Source organism: Radiomyces spectabilis, assembly GCF_025331425.1.
Source record: "Radiomyces spectabilis strain NRRL 2753 chromosome Unknown BYT42scaffold_10, whole genome shotgun sequence".
NCBI classification, from domain to species: Eukaryota; Fungi; Mucoromycota; class Mucoromycetes; order Mucorales; family Radiomycetaceae; genus Radiomyces; species Radiomyces spectabilis.
Genome location: NW_026251935.1, coordinates 1,381,569 through 1,397,257, shown reverse-complemented (window position 1 = coordinate 1,397,257; position 15,689 = coordinate 1,381,569). Strand labels below are relative to the sequence as shown.

At 43.4% G+C, this 15,689-nt stretch overlaps 8 protein-coding genes across 8 annotated transcripts; 5 read left to right on the top strand and 3 right to left on the bottom strand.

The window, feature by feature from the left end:
• The first annotated feature begins 1,103 nt into the window (after window positions 1-1,103).
• Window positions 1,104-2,518, top strand: BYT42DRAFT_61122 (uncharacterized protein). Its single transcript, XM_051571475.1, has 5 exons — window positions 1,104-1,244; window positions 1,304-1,741; window positions 1,812-1,870; window positions 1,930-2,293; window positions 2,363-2,518. The coding sequence occupies exons 2-5, from the start codon at window positions 1,406-1,408 to the stop codon at window positions 2,417-2,419; spliced, it is 816 nt and encodes a 271-aa protein (XP_051421321.1). The 5' UTR covers window positions 1,104-1,244; window positions 1,304-1,405; the 3' UTR covers window positions 2,420-2,518.
• BYT42DRAFT_500552 (putative acyltransfersase) lies at window positions 2,448-3,055 on the bottom strand (the record flags this gene model as incomplete). Its single annotated transcript, XM_051564712.1, has 3 exons — window positions 2,448-2,600; window positions 2,669-2,845; window positions 2,903-3,055. 3 exons carry the CDS (start codon window positions 3,053-3,055, stop codon window positions 2,448-2,450), a joined length of 483 nt encoding a protein of 160 aa, XP_051421320.1.
• Window positions 3,056-3,254: 199 nt separating this feature from the next.
• On the top strand, window positions 3,255-5,108 carry BYT42DRAFT_548165 (uncharacterized protein; the record flags this gene model as incomplete). Its single annotated transcript, XM_051565996.1, has 2 exons — window positions 3,255-3,257; window positions 3,474-5,108. The coding sequence occupies 2 exons, from the start codon at window positions 3,255-3,257 to the stop codon at window positions 5,106-5,108; spliced, it is 1,638 nt and encodes a 545-aa protein (XP_051421319.1).
• A 133-nt stretch (window positions 5,109-5,241) lies between these two features.
• Window positions 5,242-6,479, top strand: BYT42DRAFT_61152 (P-loop containing nucleoside triphosphate hydrolase protein). Its single transcript, XM_051571513.1, has 5 exons — window positions 5,242-5,328; window positions 5,392-5,561; window positions 5,623-5,845; window positions 5,908-6,043; window positions 6,103-6,479. Exons 2-5 carry the CDS (start codon window positions 5,437-5,439, stop codon window positions 6,327-6,329), a joined length of 711 nt encoding a protein of 236 aa, XP_051421318.1. The 5' UTR covers window positions 5,242-5,328; window positions 5,392-5,436; the 3' UTR covers window positions 6,330-6,479.
• Window positions 6,480-7,682: 1,203 nt separating this feature from the next.
• BYT42DRAFT_579520 (AdoMet dependent proline di-methyltransferase-domain-containing protein) lies at window positions 7,683-9,168 on the bottom strand. Its single transcript, XM_051569407.1, has 6 exons — window positions 9,088-9,168; window positions 8,966-9,020; window positions 8,406-8,880; window positions 8,222-8,345; window positions 8,053-8,154; window positions 7,683-7,945 (listed from the first exon to the last, which is right to left on the bottom strand). Exons 1-6 carry the CDS (start codon window positions 9,153-9,155, stop codon window positions 7,918-7,920), a joined length of 852 nt encoding a protein of 283 aa, XP_051421317.1. The 5' UTR covers window positions 9,156-9,168; the 3' UTR covers window positions 7,683-7,917.
• Window positions 9,028-10,588, top strand: BYT42DRAFT_606974 (JAB1/Mov34/MPN/PAD-1 ubiquitin protease-domain-containing protein; the record flags this gene model as incomplete). The annotated part of the gene is made up of 9 exons (XM_051571165.1): window positions 9,028-9,183; window positions 9,260-9,295; window positions 9,371-9,514; window positions 9,577-9,621; window positions 9,693-9,821; window positions 9,888-9,940; window positions 10,001-10,195; window positions 10,267-10,399; window positions 10,436-10,588. The coding sequence occupies exons 1-9, from the start codon at window positions 9,112-9,114 to the stop codon at window positions 10,586-10,588; spliced, it is 960 nt and encodes a 319-aa protein (XP_051421316.1). The 5' UTR covers window positions 9,028-9,111.
• A 229-nt stretch (window positions 10,589-10,817) lies between these two features.
• On the top strand, window positions 10,818-13,496 carry BYT42DRAFT_616357 (uncharacterized protein; the record flags this gene model as incomplete). The annotated part of the gene is made up of 13 exons (XM_051572057.1): window positions 10,818-10,927; window positions 10,999-11,247; window positions 11,313-11,397; window positions 11,449-11,744; window positions 11,798-11,894; window positions 11,977-12,306; window positions 12,377-12,413; window positions 12,471-12,556; window positions 12,620-12,737; window positions 12,910-13,020; window positions 13,082-13,145; window positions 13,222-13,337; window positions 13,399-13,496. 13 exons carry the CDS (start codon window positions 10,818-10,820, stop codon window positions 13,494-13,496), a joined length of 1,797 nt encoding a protein of 598 aa, XP_051421315.1.
• Window positions 13,497-14,202: 706 nt separating this feature from the next.
• BYT42DRAFT_469807 (uncharacterized protein) lies at window positions 14,203-14,364 on the bottom strand (the record flags this gene model as incomplete). The annotated part of the gene is made up of 1 exon (XM_051563549.1): window positions 14,203-14,364. A coding segment is annotated over one exon (162 nt), but the record flags the coding sequence as incomplete, so codon positions are not given.
• Between the last annotated feature and the right edge of the window lie 1,325 nt (window positions 14,365-15,689).

The window sequence follows — 15,689 nt, the reverse complement described above, 5'->3', positions numbered from 1 at the left end:
CAAAGAGAAACCAACAAATAGCGTCATGCCTCAGGTTCCCATGATCCACTCCCGCTCTCAAACATTGGGGCACAGCATGAAAGCCAGAAACCGGTGCCAAATTGGGGTGAATTGAACGATGACCGTATCGCGGAGATCCAAACTTAACCTGTTTTACTGTAATGAGTCAAAATTCCTGAGCATTTTATTTCGTTGGATCTGTAAAGTTATGCTTGATAAAGATCGATAGTACATACCCGAATAGATAAACTACATAGTTGGCAGCTGATGTGAATCATCTAAAACGAAAGCTTAATTCTCCTCCAGTTTATGCTTTAAAAATTGAACCATGATTCCGCTGTCCAAAAAGGAATCAAAAAAAGCGTAATTATTACTGCTGCTGCAATTTATGAACTTCAGAAAAAAAAAGTTCCTCGTTTCTTTTCCTTTTTTTATTGCCCTCCATTGAATAACTCATGCTGAAAGAGTCGTTCATGAATTCAGCACCTGAGTTCACAGCGTCACCTTCACCGTCGTCCTCATCTTCGACTCAGCGACTACGTAAAAGAGACCAACTGCGTGCATTTGCTCGATCGACCATGAACAAGTATTATGCTGGCGACTATTTGAATGCATCATCACGAGACATGACCGAATCCTCGCCACAGAATACCACTGTTAAGCGTTCCGAGACGGAAGAAATGGATGCGATTATTAATACACCGGAAGTCGTCCAGCCCCAGTGTATGCTATTCCCAAGTTATGCCTCCAAAGTATTGGACGCCGAACACCATATCGCCAAATGGAAAGTACGATTAAGAGGCTGGACTTTTGCTAAACCAGGCTCGTCCCGTTTGGAGAAATGGATCCTCGGTAAGTGAGCCCGAGAAAACCTAAAAAATAGAGCCTCTCGGATGATCGGAAAATCCCAGTTCATGAACACTCAATGAAACGCCTTCGATTTATGCTGCTCTTTTTTTTTTTTTCGTTTCGCGTAGCCGCTGGACGGATGTATGGTGGTCTATTAGCCAATTCAGACGAGGATGCGCATTTTGTCAACTTGCTGAATCAGTTTCGCTGTCAAACCATGAAAGATATTATTGTGAATGTACGACTCGTTGAAGATACATACCATAGATTTTGCGCCGCCATCAGTTCCGGCCCCAATGGTCGCTTTGAGCATGTCTTTATGGTCGATCAGGACGAATGTATGCGACAATATAACCAGAAAATGCTGCAATTTGAAGCACTTTTTGATGGTATTGGTAGGGGACCATTCACCAACTGGTTTTCATTCCCCCATGATAAGCTTACGGGTCATTAGATACCACTCATGTGGGATACGTGGACATGATCGAACCTGTTGGCATCTCTGTGATCTCGGTATATTATCCCAGTCAAATGAAATCATTCGTACACAACACTGATGCTGATGCTGAAAAATGAAAAACAGGATATCGACGATACCATTAAAGTGACAGATATTCTCGGAGGAAAAGACGTGATTCTTCAGAATACCTTTTTCAGCAAAGCCAAAGAAGTACCAGGAATGGCCGAAGTGTACCGTGCATGGGCAGCCGAAAAGATGCCTATACACTACGTTTCCAATTCGCCCTGGCAAGTATACCCAGCCATTAGTGATTTCATCGAACAGTATCAATTTCCCAAGGGTAGCATGCACTTGCGTGTGATCAGCACCACCGGATTAATACGAGGCAAACCTGGCCGACACAAAATGGACGTGATTACACAAATTTTGGAGGTAAAACGATCGTACGTACGCCGGCCTTACTCTAGTCAACTGATGACCGTTGGGGACATGCTCGTGATAGGACTTTCCAATGCGCAAATTCATCTTGGTCGGAGACTCGGGAGAGATTGATCCTGAAATGTAAGTGGAATATGGTCTGCTAGCGCCACTATCGGGGCTAAATGATATCCCTTTTTCAGCTATCACGATATCTATCACTTGTACCCTCATCAAATTATCAAGATATTCATCCATGATGTCAGCAGCGAGCGAGCCGTTCAATTTGATCGGCGTGTACGCAAACGATCGGATTCTTATTACGAGAGTATACGAAAGTTCATCACTCGTGATAACAATGCACGCCGACGTACAGGCACGTCCACTCAAACTGCCATGGATGCCATGGTCGACACTGAAGTGCCTCAAGAGCAGCAAATGATTATGGATGCCAATGTGCCTTTACAGACAAAGTTGGAAGAATTTGAGGCACGGATGAAGCGCGTATCAAGCAGCTTGCCCGACAATGTCTTTTCCGTCTTCAATTTGGCCTCTCAGTTACTGCTGGTAGGATTGAGGAGTTGGAAAACTGATCACCCTAATGAAGAGACTGATCATGGAGCAAAATTTGTATAGGATCCTGTGGTGGCAGAACAGGTGGCGGCATACAAAGAGAATGGCATGATGGATTAATTTATTTTATTTACACAAAGAAAAAAGATCAGTCGTTCACCATGGTTTTGCAAAACAACTTTAAGCGAAACGCATCCGTTCCATTTAGATAATACCGATAGAGACGTTTATCTCTGATAAACCCAATCCGCTCATACAGACTTAGAGCTCCCTGATTTGTATATTCCGTTTCTAAAACAATCTAAATTCCCCTCACTGTCAGATGGATCGTCGTTCAATTAAAAGAAGACATTGTCTTGGCTTCTTTACCTCATCTGCATCGTTTTCCTTCATTGTCTTGATAGCCAACTCGACGAGGGTCGATCCAATGGCTCGTTTTCGATACTCTTTGGCTACAGCGAGCATGGCAATATAGCCCCGTAGCCGATCTTTGTGAGCATCCAACTTGCAAATAATCACACCCACACATTCATTGCCGTCCATGGCCTAAGAGCAAAAAACGTTAATATGGCAACGGCAACTCGATTGTAGAAAGCGGTTTACCAAGAGGCAGAGGTGCGGCCAGTTGTGAATAAAGTAACGATAGGTATATACAGAATACGGTTCAGAGAGATCGTTCTCAATGAGTCGAATAATGGCGGGCAGCTGCAGTTCTGATTCATAAGCTACATATTTGATAGGTGCAAGCTCCGACATTGAGAAGGCCAAGTCCACATGAACTGATCGTATTAAGGCCAAAAGGGGGACAACTGTTGGATGGCTCGCCGAAGTGACCAGCAGCCCGCCTTTCAAATTTTTGAATTCCCGGCCCGACGAAATCTGTTCGTTTTCTACTGCAGGTCCAAAGAGAGCGACATCCATTTTCCCATGTCACACGAATTCCATTTCTGAAAGTATGGTAATTTATTTTATTTGACCAGAAATGAGGTTTTTATTCATCGTTTTTTTTTTTTTTTTTCTACATTTCTTCCATAGCTTTATTGAATTTATTTTTTTCTTCAGAGTGTGCGGCGACTTGATGGCTTTAGTATCTGGCTTTCATGACACTTTACATTACAATAGCCACTTGCCATATCAATATGGGGAAGCGACGCCACCTTATTTTTACAACCAGGAAAACGACGATGCGTATCCAATAAAAGAGAATGCCTATGTTCTGTCGGAATATGACCAGGACATCGCATCTTGCTCTCCAGTTTCGTCGGGCACGGTTTCCGACACAGAGACCTGGACCACTGATACCGCCAGTTCGGCCAGCACCATACTGAATGTAGAAACGAAAAACGTGACGCATACTTCATTCACTCGTCAGACTGACCCCGAACCTTGCACTTTGCGTAACCCACAAACCGGTCGTTTGATAAATGCCATTCATCGATTGCAAGCCCGACACGCCAATACGCAATCCGTTTTACGGCAAAGCCAACGTGCCCAGCGTCGGTTGCAAAAAAACAATGAAAGAAAGGAAAACATCATCAGACGATTCAAGAGACAATACCTCGAGGACATGGATCAACTGCGGCAACAAACCCAGGATATCGAGGAACTCATCGCTTCCCGGATTCAATTAGCACGTCAAGTGTGGCAAAAAGAGTTGCAAGAAACCAAGGATACGCTGCAACATGCCAACGATCAACTGCAGTCGAAATTGATGAACTGCCAGGAAGAAAAAGACGAAATTGAACAGACGCTGGACGTTGTTCAAAATGAAATGAAAACAATGATGGAAGAGATGAATGAACAAAAACAGGATATCGCACGTTATCAAACCGAGATTGAACAACTGCAAGATATTCTTGACAAAACCAAGCTAAACAATCACGATGATACTTCTGTTTTAAAGTTAATCCAACAACATGCAAGTCAGCAAACCAACAATACACAGCACGCAAATGAGCGATTGACGGCCAAAATTCAGGACTTGGAAAATAGTTTGCGAACGGCCCAAGAAAAATATCAGGACATGGTCCACCAACATCGAAAACAGAAACGTGAGGTCATCAAAGTCGCTGAACTCGAGCAACAAATCAGCGGATACAGAAAAGCCCATGAAGAGGCCCTGAAACGGTCCCATGAAGCAGAGACGAAAGCAGCGGAAAGCGAATTACGTACAGAAGTCGCCAAAGCCATGGCGAAACGTCAACTGGTGGAAGTTCAACAGCAAATGGCGACGCTGCAATCCAAAGTAGACACCAAAACTTTGCAAAGCGCACCCACTCCTAATCACCGGGCGTCTTCTGATATGGAATCCGTTTTGCAACGCACACTGGCGCAACGTGATGCTGAAATAGCGCGTTTACGCAAAACCATGGATCAGAACGAGCGACATGCAGCCAGTCGAGAGGCTGCACGTCAGGAACAGCTCAAGAGACAGCAAAGGACTGTGGAGCAGGAGGTGACGGAAAGAATGCAGCATCAGTTCCGTCAAGAGAGTGACATTTACGAACTGCAGCGATCGAGAGAATTGCGTCAACTCGCCTGCACCGTGGTCGAATTAGAAACCGAGTTGGAAATTGCAACCCAGCGTCATGCGGAATACATGGCCCATATTCGTACCTTAGAAAAAAATCAGACAAAAGCAGAAGCCACGCTACAACAACATCAAATGAAATGGAAAGCATCCGAAAAAGAACTTCGCAATCAAATTCTCCAGATGGAACGCAAAATCATTGGTTTGGAAGAAGACGCGATGCGATTATACGGAAAAAACCTCGATCTAGCTCATCAGCTTGGGAAATGGGCACCCTAAAATAGACAACCAGACACAATAATGACATTCTATAAATCTAGATAGATTACGTATACCCTTCATTCACCGCAAGTATTTCACCCATCGATCGATCCATGGTCCATCGGATACATAAATTACAACTATAGCATAGAAACTCTTTTCATCAGAGAACGAGGGCTCACGCCACGACTAGGCAAATAAATAATTTTTGTAATCATTATCATATTCATTAAAAAAGGTTTGTATGAAAATAAGATGAGATTTCCTTAAAATTGGATTGCGTATTAATCAAAGGCAATAGGGGATATGCCACCGTTTCGATCTTTTTGTTCCTGCTCATGTTGTGATGCCGATTTTCGAAGCACACAATATATCGATGCGTTTACCTGATGGACGGTGGTTATTTGAGGAGATCAATATCCAATTAGAACGTGGGGATGTCCTTGCCCTTCGAGGGCCTAGTGGGGTCGGGTCGGTATACACGGCATTTAATATTTTCATACGACCAAAAGACAGCTCATATTGATCCTAGGAAAACAACACTGCTAAAATGCCTTGCTGAACTGATTCCTTACAATGAAGGATATTCTGTGTTGCATGGAAAAAAGCCGGCCGAGTATGGCATACCGGAATGGAGATCACGGGTGATGTATGTTCCTCAAAGGCCAGCCACGCATCCAGGTTGCCCCATGGATCTCTTCAAAGCGGTGAAAAAGTTTTCCAGCCAAAAACATAAAGCCAAACTAGGCAATCCGGTAATACGAACCCTGCCGTTGTTAATTTATTTACTGGTTTATTGAATCCTGTTTTTTTTTAGATTACAATTGGCATGAATTGGGAATTATCTGAATCGCATTTTTATGAAAAGTGGAGCAACCTATCTGGTGGTGAAATGCAACGGTGCTCTTTAGCTATTGCCATTGCATTGGCTCCAGATATTCTTTTACTGGATGGTGAGTCTGTAAAGTTCGTGAAAAATTTGAGCTATTGGCACTGATGAGACGAGATGTAGAGCCGACGTCTGCTCTTGATCCACAAGCCGTTTCTTTGGTGGAAAAAACGTTAAAAGGCAAAACATGTATTTGGATTACACATGATCCTCAACAGGAACAACGTGTTGCGACACGGACATTGAAAATGACTCGACAACGGGCCCCTACGCCATTGGATTCCGATGAGGAGAGCCAGGGTATTCAAGAACAAGACGACCGTCCAATTAGCATCACCATGGATGTCTGATGCAGCTAGGAGATAGTTACAACAAACACAATAGTTTTTTCGATGGATTGAACAAATATGGTCATTCCGAATCAATGCAAGGAGCATAGAATATGTAAGGCTAAAATCAATGCTGGACAAATAAACAAGATAGGAAAAAAAAGACTCAGGGGTCTAAAATTTGATCCATCATCAGCAAATGATAATGGTTTGACTATACCAATAGACAATGGTCTAGCCACCCCTTTTTCTTTTTCTTTTCCGTATCCATATCATCAGTTGCCATGACCAGCGCGAAAAATAAAAAAGAAAAGTGGTGAAGGCTAAGGTGCATGATATTTGATATTTTTGGTTTTTACTTTTTTGATTTTGTGATTGATAACAAGCCGTACACCCGCTGTGCAATGGATGCCACCTGCTACTGGATGCCGCACTCTTACATTGAGCGACATTCGTCAGACAAAAGCCTAACGCAATACGGCATAACCTGGGCGAGACTCTTGATGGAACTTTGGTATATTAATGTCAATACTCTGGCATACCATGAAACACTTTTAATGAACAAAGCAGCACTTATTGACCCCCTCCGTTCTGTCCCGCCCAAGGTTATGATAGATCTACAAAGATGTGTGGGAATGTTGGGTATTTAAAAAAAATGAGTTAGTAAGCTCTTTGGTTGATTCAAATTTCGTTGAGATATTTTACCTTTGATGTTTGATGCAGCAGATACCGAGGGCTTCCCGACCGAAATAAAGAAAGGATACAAATATAAAAAAAAAAAGTAAATACAATAGGTGCGTCTGTAAAAACCCCCTAAAAACCCTGTGGGAAAAAAAAGGAGGAAAAGACTGCAAGAAGACTATTCACTAAAATACAAAATACATACTACAACTACAAAATAAAATGGTCGGGAAGAAATATTGAAGGCGATACCACGGGCAGCAATCCATATGAGAGGAACCTGGGGAGGACGCGTCAGCGTTTCCCGATGAGATGCAAAACTAAAGAAGAAGAAAAAATTCGGACAAAAATATGTGATTTTCCATGGATGAAACAATAGTCACCTCACTGATGCATGAATGATGAGCTACACAGATCGAAGCATATCTGCTCCATGTATCATTCGATTACTGAAGAGAATGAAAGGGCATATACAGTATAACTGACAGATAACCCAAATTAAATGATGCTACAAAACACCAGACGTCGTATCGTCAATCACCTTTCTTCAAAAAAGAGCTCCAGTCACATTTTATGTGAACGGCGACGATGCTCTGTTTGACCACAACTGGTGCAAACGGCATCTTGCTGCTGATTGTTTCGCCTATTATCGTGAAAGTGGGCAGCGAGGCATGGTTGAAAGATGAAAAAAAGGTTTAACAGGTCTTGATAACTTAGTGTAGATCATGTGATTTACAAAATCGCTAATTTTTCAAAGATTTTAATTATATAGATAAACAGAAAGTGAATGAACAGGATGAACCCCTGCTTTTCACCCTTTTGTCGGGTACAAAAGCTTGACTTTGACCGAAAGAAAGGAGCGAGGGGGCAGGGGAGGAGTTTTTTTTTTTTCTTTGGAAGCCGTGACATGGAGGTGCTTCGGACGCAATTATTCCGCGATCGGTTTTAGCATGTACCTGGAGGAAAAAATCAAACCAAAGGGGAAAAAAACACCAAAAAAAGACACGAAGCATGAGAAAAAAACCAATGAACTTTTTTGCAAGACATGAATAGTAGATCTTACATTCTCACCGCGAATAATCCAGCGGGCAAACCTCGCTGAATGCCTTCTTTTACCACTTCCAAACCTGCTTCCTTGAAAATTTTCTTGAACGCCGTATTGGGTCTGTCATTCATGAAGACAATCAAAATTCCATAATCCTATTTTGGTCGTGTTGAGATGTCGCGGTTACCTGGTGACGCTGCTGTCCTCTTCATCCAGCAAATAGCCTTTGCTGGAATTGTTTTCTTTCACGCCAATAAGACCGTTGGGTTTCAGTCCTTTGATGCATCGTTTGAAAAACGCCACCAAATGCTCTAAATGAAAATGAGACGTTGAGTTTCTGATCTCGCAGCCATTGAAGGGACTCTATTTACCATCTGTCAAGTGACCGAGCACCCATTGACACCATATCAGATCGTATTTGCCTTGTTCAGGAACAAAATCCTGCAAGCCCTGAGAATAGATTTCGCCAATCAAGCCTTGTTTGATTTCGGCAGCCAAATACTCGTCCTTGGCCTGCTGTACAAAATTGGGCGCTTGTTCTACAAGATCGACTTTCTGGAAAGGTACTTTGAGCAAGAAGTTTTTCGTGACGCGACCGATGCCTGCACCGCAATCGCACGCATAACCGTTGGTGATAACCGGTGGTTTAAGCACTGTGCCGTGGCGTCCTCCGTGGACAAATTCATTGACAAAACTGAGGGATCCCTTCACATCGATGGGATCGACCGACTCAAAGCCTCCCAAAACCCCGTCGACGGTGGCGTCCACGTTTGTCCAATATTTTTGTGCATTGTTGTACCAGTCGGGTTCGTTCATGCTCGGAACAACAGACGTATCGTTGGCATCCTAAAAATACGGGTTGACAGGAGAAGCCATTTCGTCATGAGCAAAGTTGAGCTGAGATGTCATTTACGGGAAAAGAGAGACATACGTTGGACATTGTAAAAAAGTTGGAATGGTCAGAAAACAGAAGGTCGGATTCTTTTCTGTGAAATTTTTCAGTGAGATTCTTCTCCTTGGGAAACAGGACTGCTTCCTGCTGGATTTCCTTACCGCATTATTGTTTCCCTTTTTCTTATGTTAACCAAAGTCATTCTTCCTGCCGATGTATACCATGTCATGCTTTCACACGCATTCACCACTGAAAAAGTAACTTTTTGTATCTGCAAAGATGAGCTCTTGAGTGTTTTGTTTTGCTCATGTTCGGTTTTTTCGTTGATTCAAGGAAGAAATCATCGGCATGCTGATTGGCAGCTGGCAGGTTGGATAAAAAAAAGCAGCGATTAACAAAAAGACGTTCAACTTGGATCCAGGGCACTCACCTTTGAATTATTAGGTTTTACCGAATACAAATCCATTCTGTAAAACACGTTCACTGGCCTACGTTGAGGCGATTTCTATATTGAAAAGATCTGATAAACGAAAAGATCGGGTGGAAATTGCGCCAGAACAATTGCATTTGGCCGCACTACGGGCAGAGGTGAGTTTTTCTGTTTCCCATCTTTTTCCATGGACATATATAATTAACTAAAAATATGGCAGGAACTTTGCTCCAAAACCAATCGGTCTCTCTCTGTTATTGGCTGGGTAAGCATACATAACGCTCACAAGGAAACAAACATCAACTAATCGATCGGCAATGGATCATTCGATCGTAGTACCACAGTCATCCTCATATCACTGTTTTTCCATCTCACATTGACCTAAGAACCCAACTTTCCTATCAAGCCATGGACTCGCAATTTTTTGGTATCATTCTATCCTGCTTCAATAGAACGGCCGATGATGTGTGTGTGTGCCTTGCTCGTTCATCACACAGAGCCAAGTTTCTAATTTCATGCAACCTTTTCTAGGCCAATCGAGTACAGATCACCTGTTTTCAATCGGAGCAAAAACAAGATCAAAGGTAAATCACGTTTTTGCCTTCATTTGAGATGACGGCAAACGCTTACATTGGTTCGAAAAGTGTAACGCAGTTGAACATTGCGCTGGAAATCCGTCCTTCCATCACACCCACGTTGGGTGCAAGGGACACTTTTCTGGAAATTCCAAAATACTTGTACGAAGAACAAAGAGATGAATATGCGCGCAGTATTGATCGAATACAATATGGCCATCGAACTCATATGCGAACAGATAACGACACCGCACCAGAGGAAGAGTATGTCATTGCTGTGGTTGTAAGGATGTCAAGCCGACTGATGTGATCGACATTTTTGGTTTTTGTTGTAGTCATTTGGCTAGTAATATGGTGAAATTGCATAATGCCGGGATTTACGGACAAGCGTTAACACGACTAGTGGATGGTATTGTATTTCCAGCGACTCATTTGCTGGAACTTCGATCACTAGCGATCGACGAAGAGGTAGGGTAACAGTTGAACGGCATGAGTTGTAAACAGGGTACTAACGTTGGTGATAAAAAGATGGCTGAACTGGAAAAAGAAAAAGAAGCCTTGTTAAACCGGCCGGACAAGCCAGTGATCTATATTTCGGATGACGAAGACGAACATCAACGTCTGGAAGATACCGAATCCTTTCTCATTGACCTCTGATGGACACTGAGACACCCATGCTGTAAATAAAGTCTCAAACAAGTTGATATTCAGCTCCTTTCCCCAGACACCTTTTTCCTTTTTTTCTTCCCCAGTTTTGCATTTTTCTCTTGTTCATTACTCCTCCCTCATGGACTTTAATCTAATACCTGAACAAGATCGGCACATAATAAAAACAATTTGGTGATGTGACAACTGTGAAAAAATGATGCTGATGCTTTTGTTCTCGATGTTAACAGAGGATCATTGCAGGCACGCGGCGGCTTTTGGCATGTCGAGATCGAGATTGAAAAAACTATCCCGCCGAGAAATTACATCGATGGATCTTGTCAAGCCATGGTACCTTTAGGCTTCTTGCATTTTTTTTTCTTAAGGAAGAACCACTGATGATTTTGGCGCGATGCATGCAGTCATTTGCTGTTGGCAACCCACGAGCAACTTCGTTTACGCAATATGGCACGGTTTATTGCGGGCTTGACAAAAGTGTTCATGCAACAGTGTCGATATACATACGGTAAATCGAATCCCTTGGCCACCTTTCAGAAGCGTTTCCTAACCCGTGGCAAAGATGATGTTTTGCTTTTGCGAGCCAAACTACGACGAGAACTGACTTGGAATTCATCGTTTCAGAGTGTGACGATGCCGAATGCCACTGCAAAGTGAGTCTGTTTTGTCCGCCATGCATACCCGTTGTTGTCATCACTAATAGAGCAATTAGGTATAGTACCATTACTTTTACCGATACCGATCCTTGGCTTGGCGGTTACGATCTACATCTAGCGACCTCGAACAATGTCTTTGGTGACTTGGTAAAGGACATGTGATTCTATGTTTCGATAGAGAAACTGATTTTGCGATAGTTCAGTGAAGGCGTTGTTCTAGCAGCCGACGCTGACGACTTGCTGCAACTGCAAGCTCACGAAGCTCCTACTGTAATGCAAGACTCGCCTTTATGGATTGATGAATCCCAGGATGTAGAGTTGATGACGCAGGATTTCATGCCTCTTATTGACATCAATGCAGGGGCTCCAAACTATGATTACGCTGCACGCTTGGACACAGAAGCAGATTGGGCATGGTTTGCAAATGCACCACACGCCGGGGAAGGGTCCCAAAGAACCGACCCGTATTCAGACCGTGAGCGATCTCACAGTCGGTAGGATTCCCTTTTTTCATAATCAAACGACGTGTTGCTGATAAATAGAATAGAACGAGAAGTTTAACAAGGGAACTACCTGACCAGACCATGTACATTCCAGAAATTGATGGTGTGTTGTCAGATATGGCTACCGATTTACGACCCATGGTAAATTAAAAAAATCTTTTCGCCTTACCTTTGTATCAGTCATGGGACTCGTGGTGTTACTCACTGATTTGGTTGGTTGTAGGAAAGACCGCACCATCGTCGACTACTTTCGTCAAGCGAGGACCCTTTATCGCCGTTTACAGAGTACGATGCCTATTCGTTGGCTAGCTGGGGAACGGCCAGTGTCCGTACCGAAGATTTGTCGGCTCTTGTCCCCTTGCTAGACACACAAGAACCACAGGAACAGGAACAGCAACAGCTACTGCCAAGACCTCGACGCCCATCACGCAACATGTTCAGTAGCGATTCCACCACGCAGCCGATTGCGTTTTACAGAAACAGGGAAGCCTTAGTCACCACGGAGGAAGCACAACGTGGCCGAGCCGCTCGTCAATCCGCGACCAATATAAAGGTAAGCTTTATTCATGGGAACGGCGGATGCCTAGAAAGCAATGAAAATTTTGACATGATCGTTACTATAGAACATGGCGCAGCGATTAAGGCAACCTTATATTACATGTAAATAGCACTGGTTCTTTTTTAAAGCTGTTCCATACCTAATTAGGTATTGATTAGTGGGTCAAAGCGCGTTACAAACAATGTGGCAATACAGCGTAACTGCTCACACAAATGGCGTGAACCTGATTGGAAATCGCGTGGTGGTAAGCTTAATAATGAGCATTGGCCACTTGATGGACGCGCGCTCTAAACGATATTTCTGACAGGAATATGGACGGGATATCGAACAAGCACGACGAATTCAAAGAGAGCCTTCCGCTCTTTTTAGCGATGAGTTCCCTCTGCATCAATTTGATGCGAGACATCATCAAGACACGGTAACAGGTAAATGGGACAACAAGAGCCTCTCACAGGGAAACAAACAATTTAACACTGACATGGTGGCAATACAGATACCAGTTCCCAATCAGGATTACACATCGATTCGGAGGATGACAGGCACGTTTTCCTCTCTCTCTCTCTCACTGTAATGGTCGACATTGGATTTTTAACACAGGCACGTTTTATAGTAGACGGAGTGTACCAAGCAGTCGTCGCGCCTCCTTTGATCGATGGCTACCCGCCCTGGATGCGGAAGAAATCGATGAAACATGGATGGCAGACTTTGGTAAGGCAATATCACTCCATTTGTTAAACATGCTTATAATGACGACGACCCTGAATTATAGACGAAAACTTACACGGATACATCGCCAGTCATGACAGTGAACAAGAGATGGAGAATTTTCTAAAGTAAGCACATTACTAGGGTAACACGAACCCCTTGAGCCTTCAAGGAAAAATTAAAGCTCGGTAAACGTTCTTCCAGTTACGCTCGGTTACTCGTAAAAGGAGATGAACGGAAAGTTGCATTTGACGCTTTACTCTCGTTGACGAACAATGCAGTTCGATCCGAGGCAGCAAGCACCTTTTATCGCGTTCTCGGTAAGTGATATCATCATGTGGGATATAAACGAATGTGAGCTTATTAATCATTGACAAATAGTGCTTGCATCTCGTGGTCATGTAAAACCGGTTCAATCACCTCAGGGATCCATTGATATCTGGTTTCCCGAAAACGATACACAATATCCAGTCAATTGACAGTGACAAATATTCAACATCCCTTTTTTTTATTGGAATAATCCGTGAATCATTATGCAATGCGAACAGAAAACAAACAAAGAAAACAATGGAAAAAAAAGATGGAACATAAAACATAAAATATTAGTATCATCATGCGAATTAAAAAAAAAAAGAAAAAAAAACAAATGAATATAAATATAATGGCTGCTTTCTGCATATAGTAAAGCTCATATAAAATATAAAGAGACAAAAAAAGAGGATTGGCTGCAAATTGAAATAGGATAAAAAAAAAAGATGAGGCGTAGAAAGAAAAAAAAAATGAAGGGAAGATGGGAATAAGAGGATCTGCTCCACAGATCGTCAATGGGGATGTTCAGGGGAAAAAAAGAGATCCCGTCGAGGTCAAGAGTGGGGTCGCATTCATCGGTGTTGGGTTTTCTCTGAAATCAGCAGGTGGATGAATTTTGGTTTGGCTGATGGGCGGTGATGGTTGGGATAAGACATGGTTTCTTTTTTTTTTTGGGAGTAGGATGTTTTTTTTTGTTTTGTTTGTGATGGTGGAAAGACGACTCATAATCACACAGACGTAGAGAAGGGAAAAAGAGAAAAAAAAAAAAGACGGGATGATGCGAAAAATAGAGGCACGTCAAAGATTCTTGTAACGTCGTTTACCAGCACATTTCATGGCTTGCACCTGGGGACTCAGGCGACAGGCGTCTTCCATACGCAAGTGTCGCTTGAGGGCATCGGTACGCGCAAATGCTTTTTCACAGCTGGGGCATGCATAGGGTTTGGCGCCGGTATGGACGCGAATATGGCGCTGTAAATCATGTTTACGCGCAAACGCTCGGGTGCATAGGAAGCATGGGAAAGGTCGAACATCAGAAGAAGGCGAGATAACGGATGCATCAGTTTGAACCATAAGCGAACGTTGATTTCGTGTGGGGCAGCATAGGTATGGTGAATAATCAGGGGATGATTCAGACGGATGCAGTGTCGGTGCATAGGGCATTGGATCTTGAAGTGTAGGATACGCAGGTGGGTCGAACATGGCCCGGTTATCACACGATGGCTTGTGCAACGTCGAGGATGGGCATCGGGTAGGTTCCGACCATGTCATTGGTATATACGACTGATAAGGATAGCCATCGAATCCATCCACGGGGGTGACAGGCGATGATAAATCGACATAGTAAGGACTACTGTGAGCGGTCTGAGTGGTAGACGAGGGCGTTGACGCGGTGACGGCAGTATTCAATGCGGCCATCGGAGTCGCGTTCACGGTCGTATGGGCGGTAGAATGACTAGTGCTGCTGCAGCTACTGTAGGGCGATGTCGGCAACAGCCCTTGAAAATCTTCCAGTTCCGGGGAAGGTAAGGACGTAACGGTGGCCTCATTACCACAATAGGAAGACAGGCCATGTTTCCAAGACATCGCTGTGTGATGGAGAATCGGTTGCACCGGTGACAATGTCGCCGATGGTTTGGTCGATTGGTAACTGTTTCCAAAATATAGAGGATCCTGGGAAACCGTAGGTGATTCCATCTTGATAGGAGTATAAGCATGTCCATCAGGCATATAGTAAGGCATAGTAGACCAGTACGATGAGTTTCGTTGTTGTTGTGCTGACATTGGATGCTGTGGCCGCTGCTTTTGATACATTATTATGTGGAACTTGCTAAGAAAACAAATTGTCAAGTGGAAAGGAGAGTGAGGTAAAAAGTTTAATTGGCCTTTTATATCAACGTTTTCGTTATTTTTTTTTTCGCTTTGGGGGAGGGGGGAAGGAGGAACGATGACTTTGTTACTGTAACTTGACTCTAATAACCCTGAGATTAACCCCTTTTTGTTATCCCAAATTCTGGCACCCTTTCAAACACCTCCTCTCCGTAATACAAAAAAAAAAAACGAAAAAGATATCCCCTTAAACCCCCCCTCCCCTTTTTCTCCTTCCAGCTTTAGATACGATAAAAACAGACTTACACAAGGCATACACACAGCTAATTCACACCACATCGATGAACGGGGCAGTCACATCCCTCCATTCCATATGGATGGACTCACACGGACTTCCACGAGCCTAAAATAGCCACCCTCGTTCACACACAGGTAGATGCACCCGCAGAGCAAGAGAAAGGGTCAGGGAGATACACGGCATGTCAATTATCAGCGATTGAGAGGTAGAAAAGATCGAAGATCTGTTCAAATTC

Coding starts and splice junctions, on each gene's coding strand:
- BYT42DRAFT_61122 (XM_051571475.1), top strand. CDS start 1,406: ATGCTGATGCTGAAAAATGAAAAACAGGATATCGACGATACCATTAAA. Junction 1,742..1,811: donor TGATTACACAAATTTTGGAG/GTAAAACGATCG, acceptor TGCTCGTGATAG/GACTTTCCAATGCGCAAATT. Junction 1,871..1,929: donor GGAGAGATTGATCCTGAAAT/GTAAGTGGAATA, acceptor TCCCTTTTTCAG/CTATCACGATATCTATCACT.
- BYT42DRAFT_61152 (XM_051571513.1), top strand. CDS start 5,437: ATGCCGATTTTCGAAGCACACAATATATCGATGCGTTTACCTGATGGA. Junction 5,562..5,622: donor CGAGGGCCTAGTGGGGTCGG/GTCGGTATACAC, acceptor TATTGATCCTAG/GAAAACAACACTGCTAAAAT. Junction 5,846..5,907: donor AAGCCAAACTAGGCAATCCG/GTAATACGAACC, acceptor GTTTTTTTTTAG/ATTACAATTGGCATGAATTG.
- BYT42DRAFT_579520 (XM_051569407.1), bottom strand. CDS start 9,155: ATGACATGGTATACATCGGCAGGAAGAATGACTTTGGTTAACATAAGA. Junction 9,021..9,087: donor AAAAGGGAAACAATAATGCG/GTAAGGAAATCC, acceptor AAAATTTCACAG/AAAAGAATCCGACCTTCTGT. Junction 8,155..8,221: donor GAGGACAGCAGCGTCACCAG/GTAACCGCGACA, acceptor CATGAATGACAG/ACCCAATACGGCGTTCAAGA.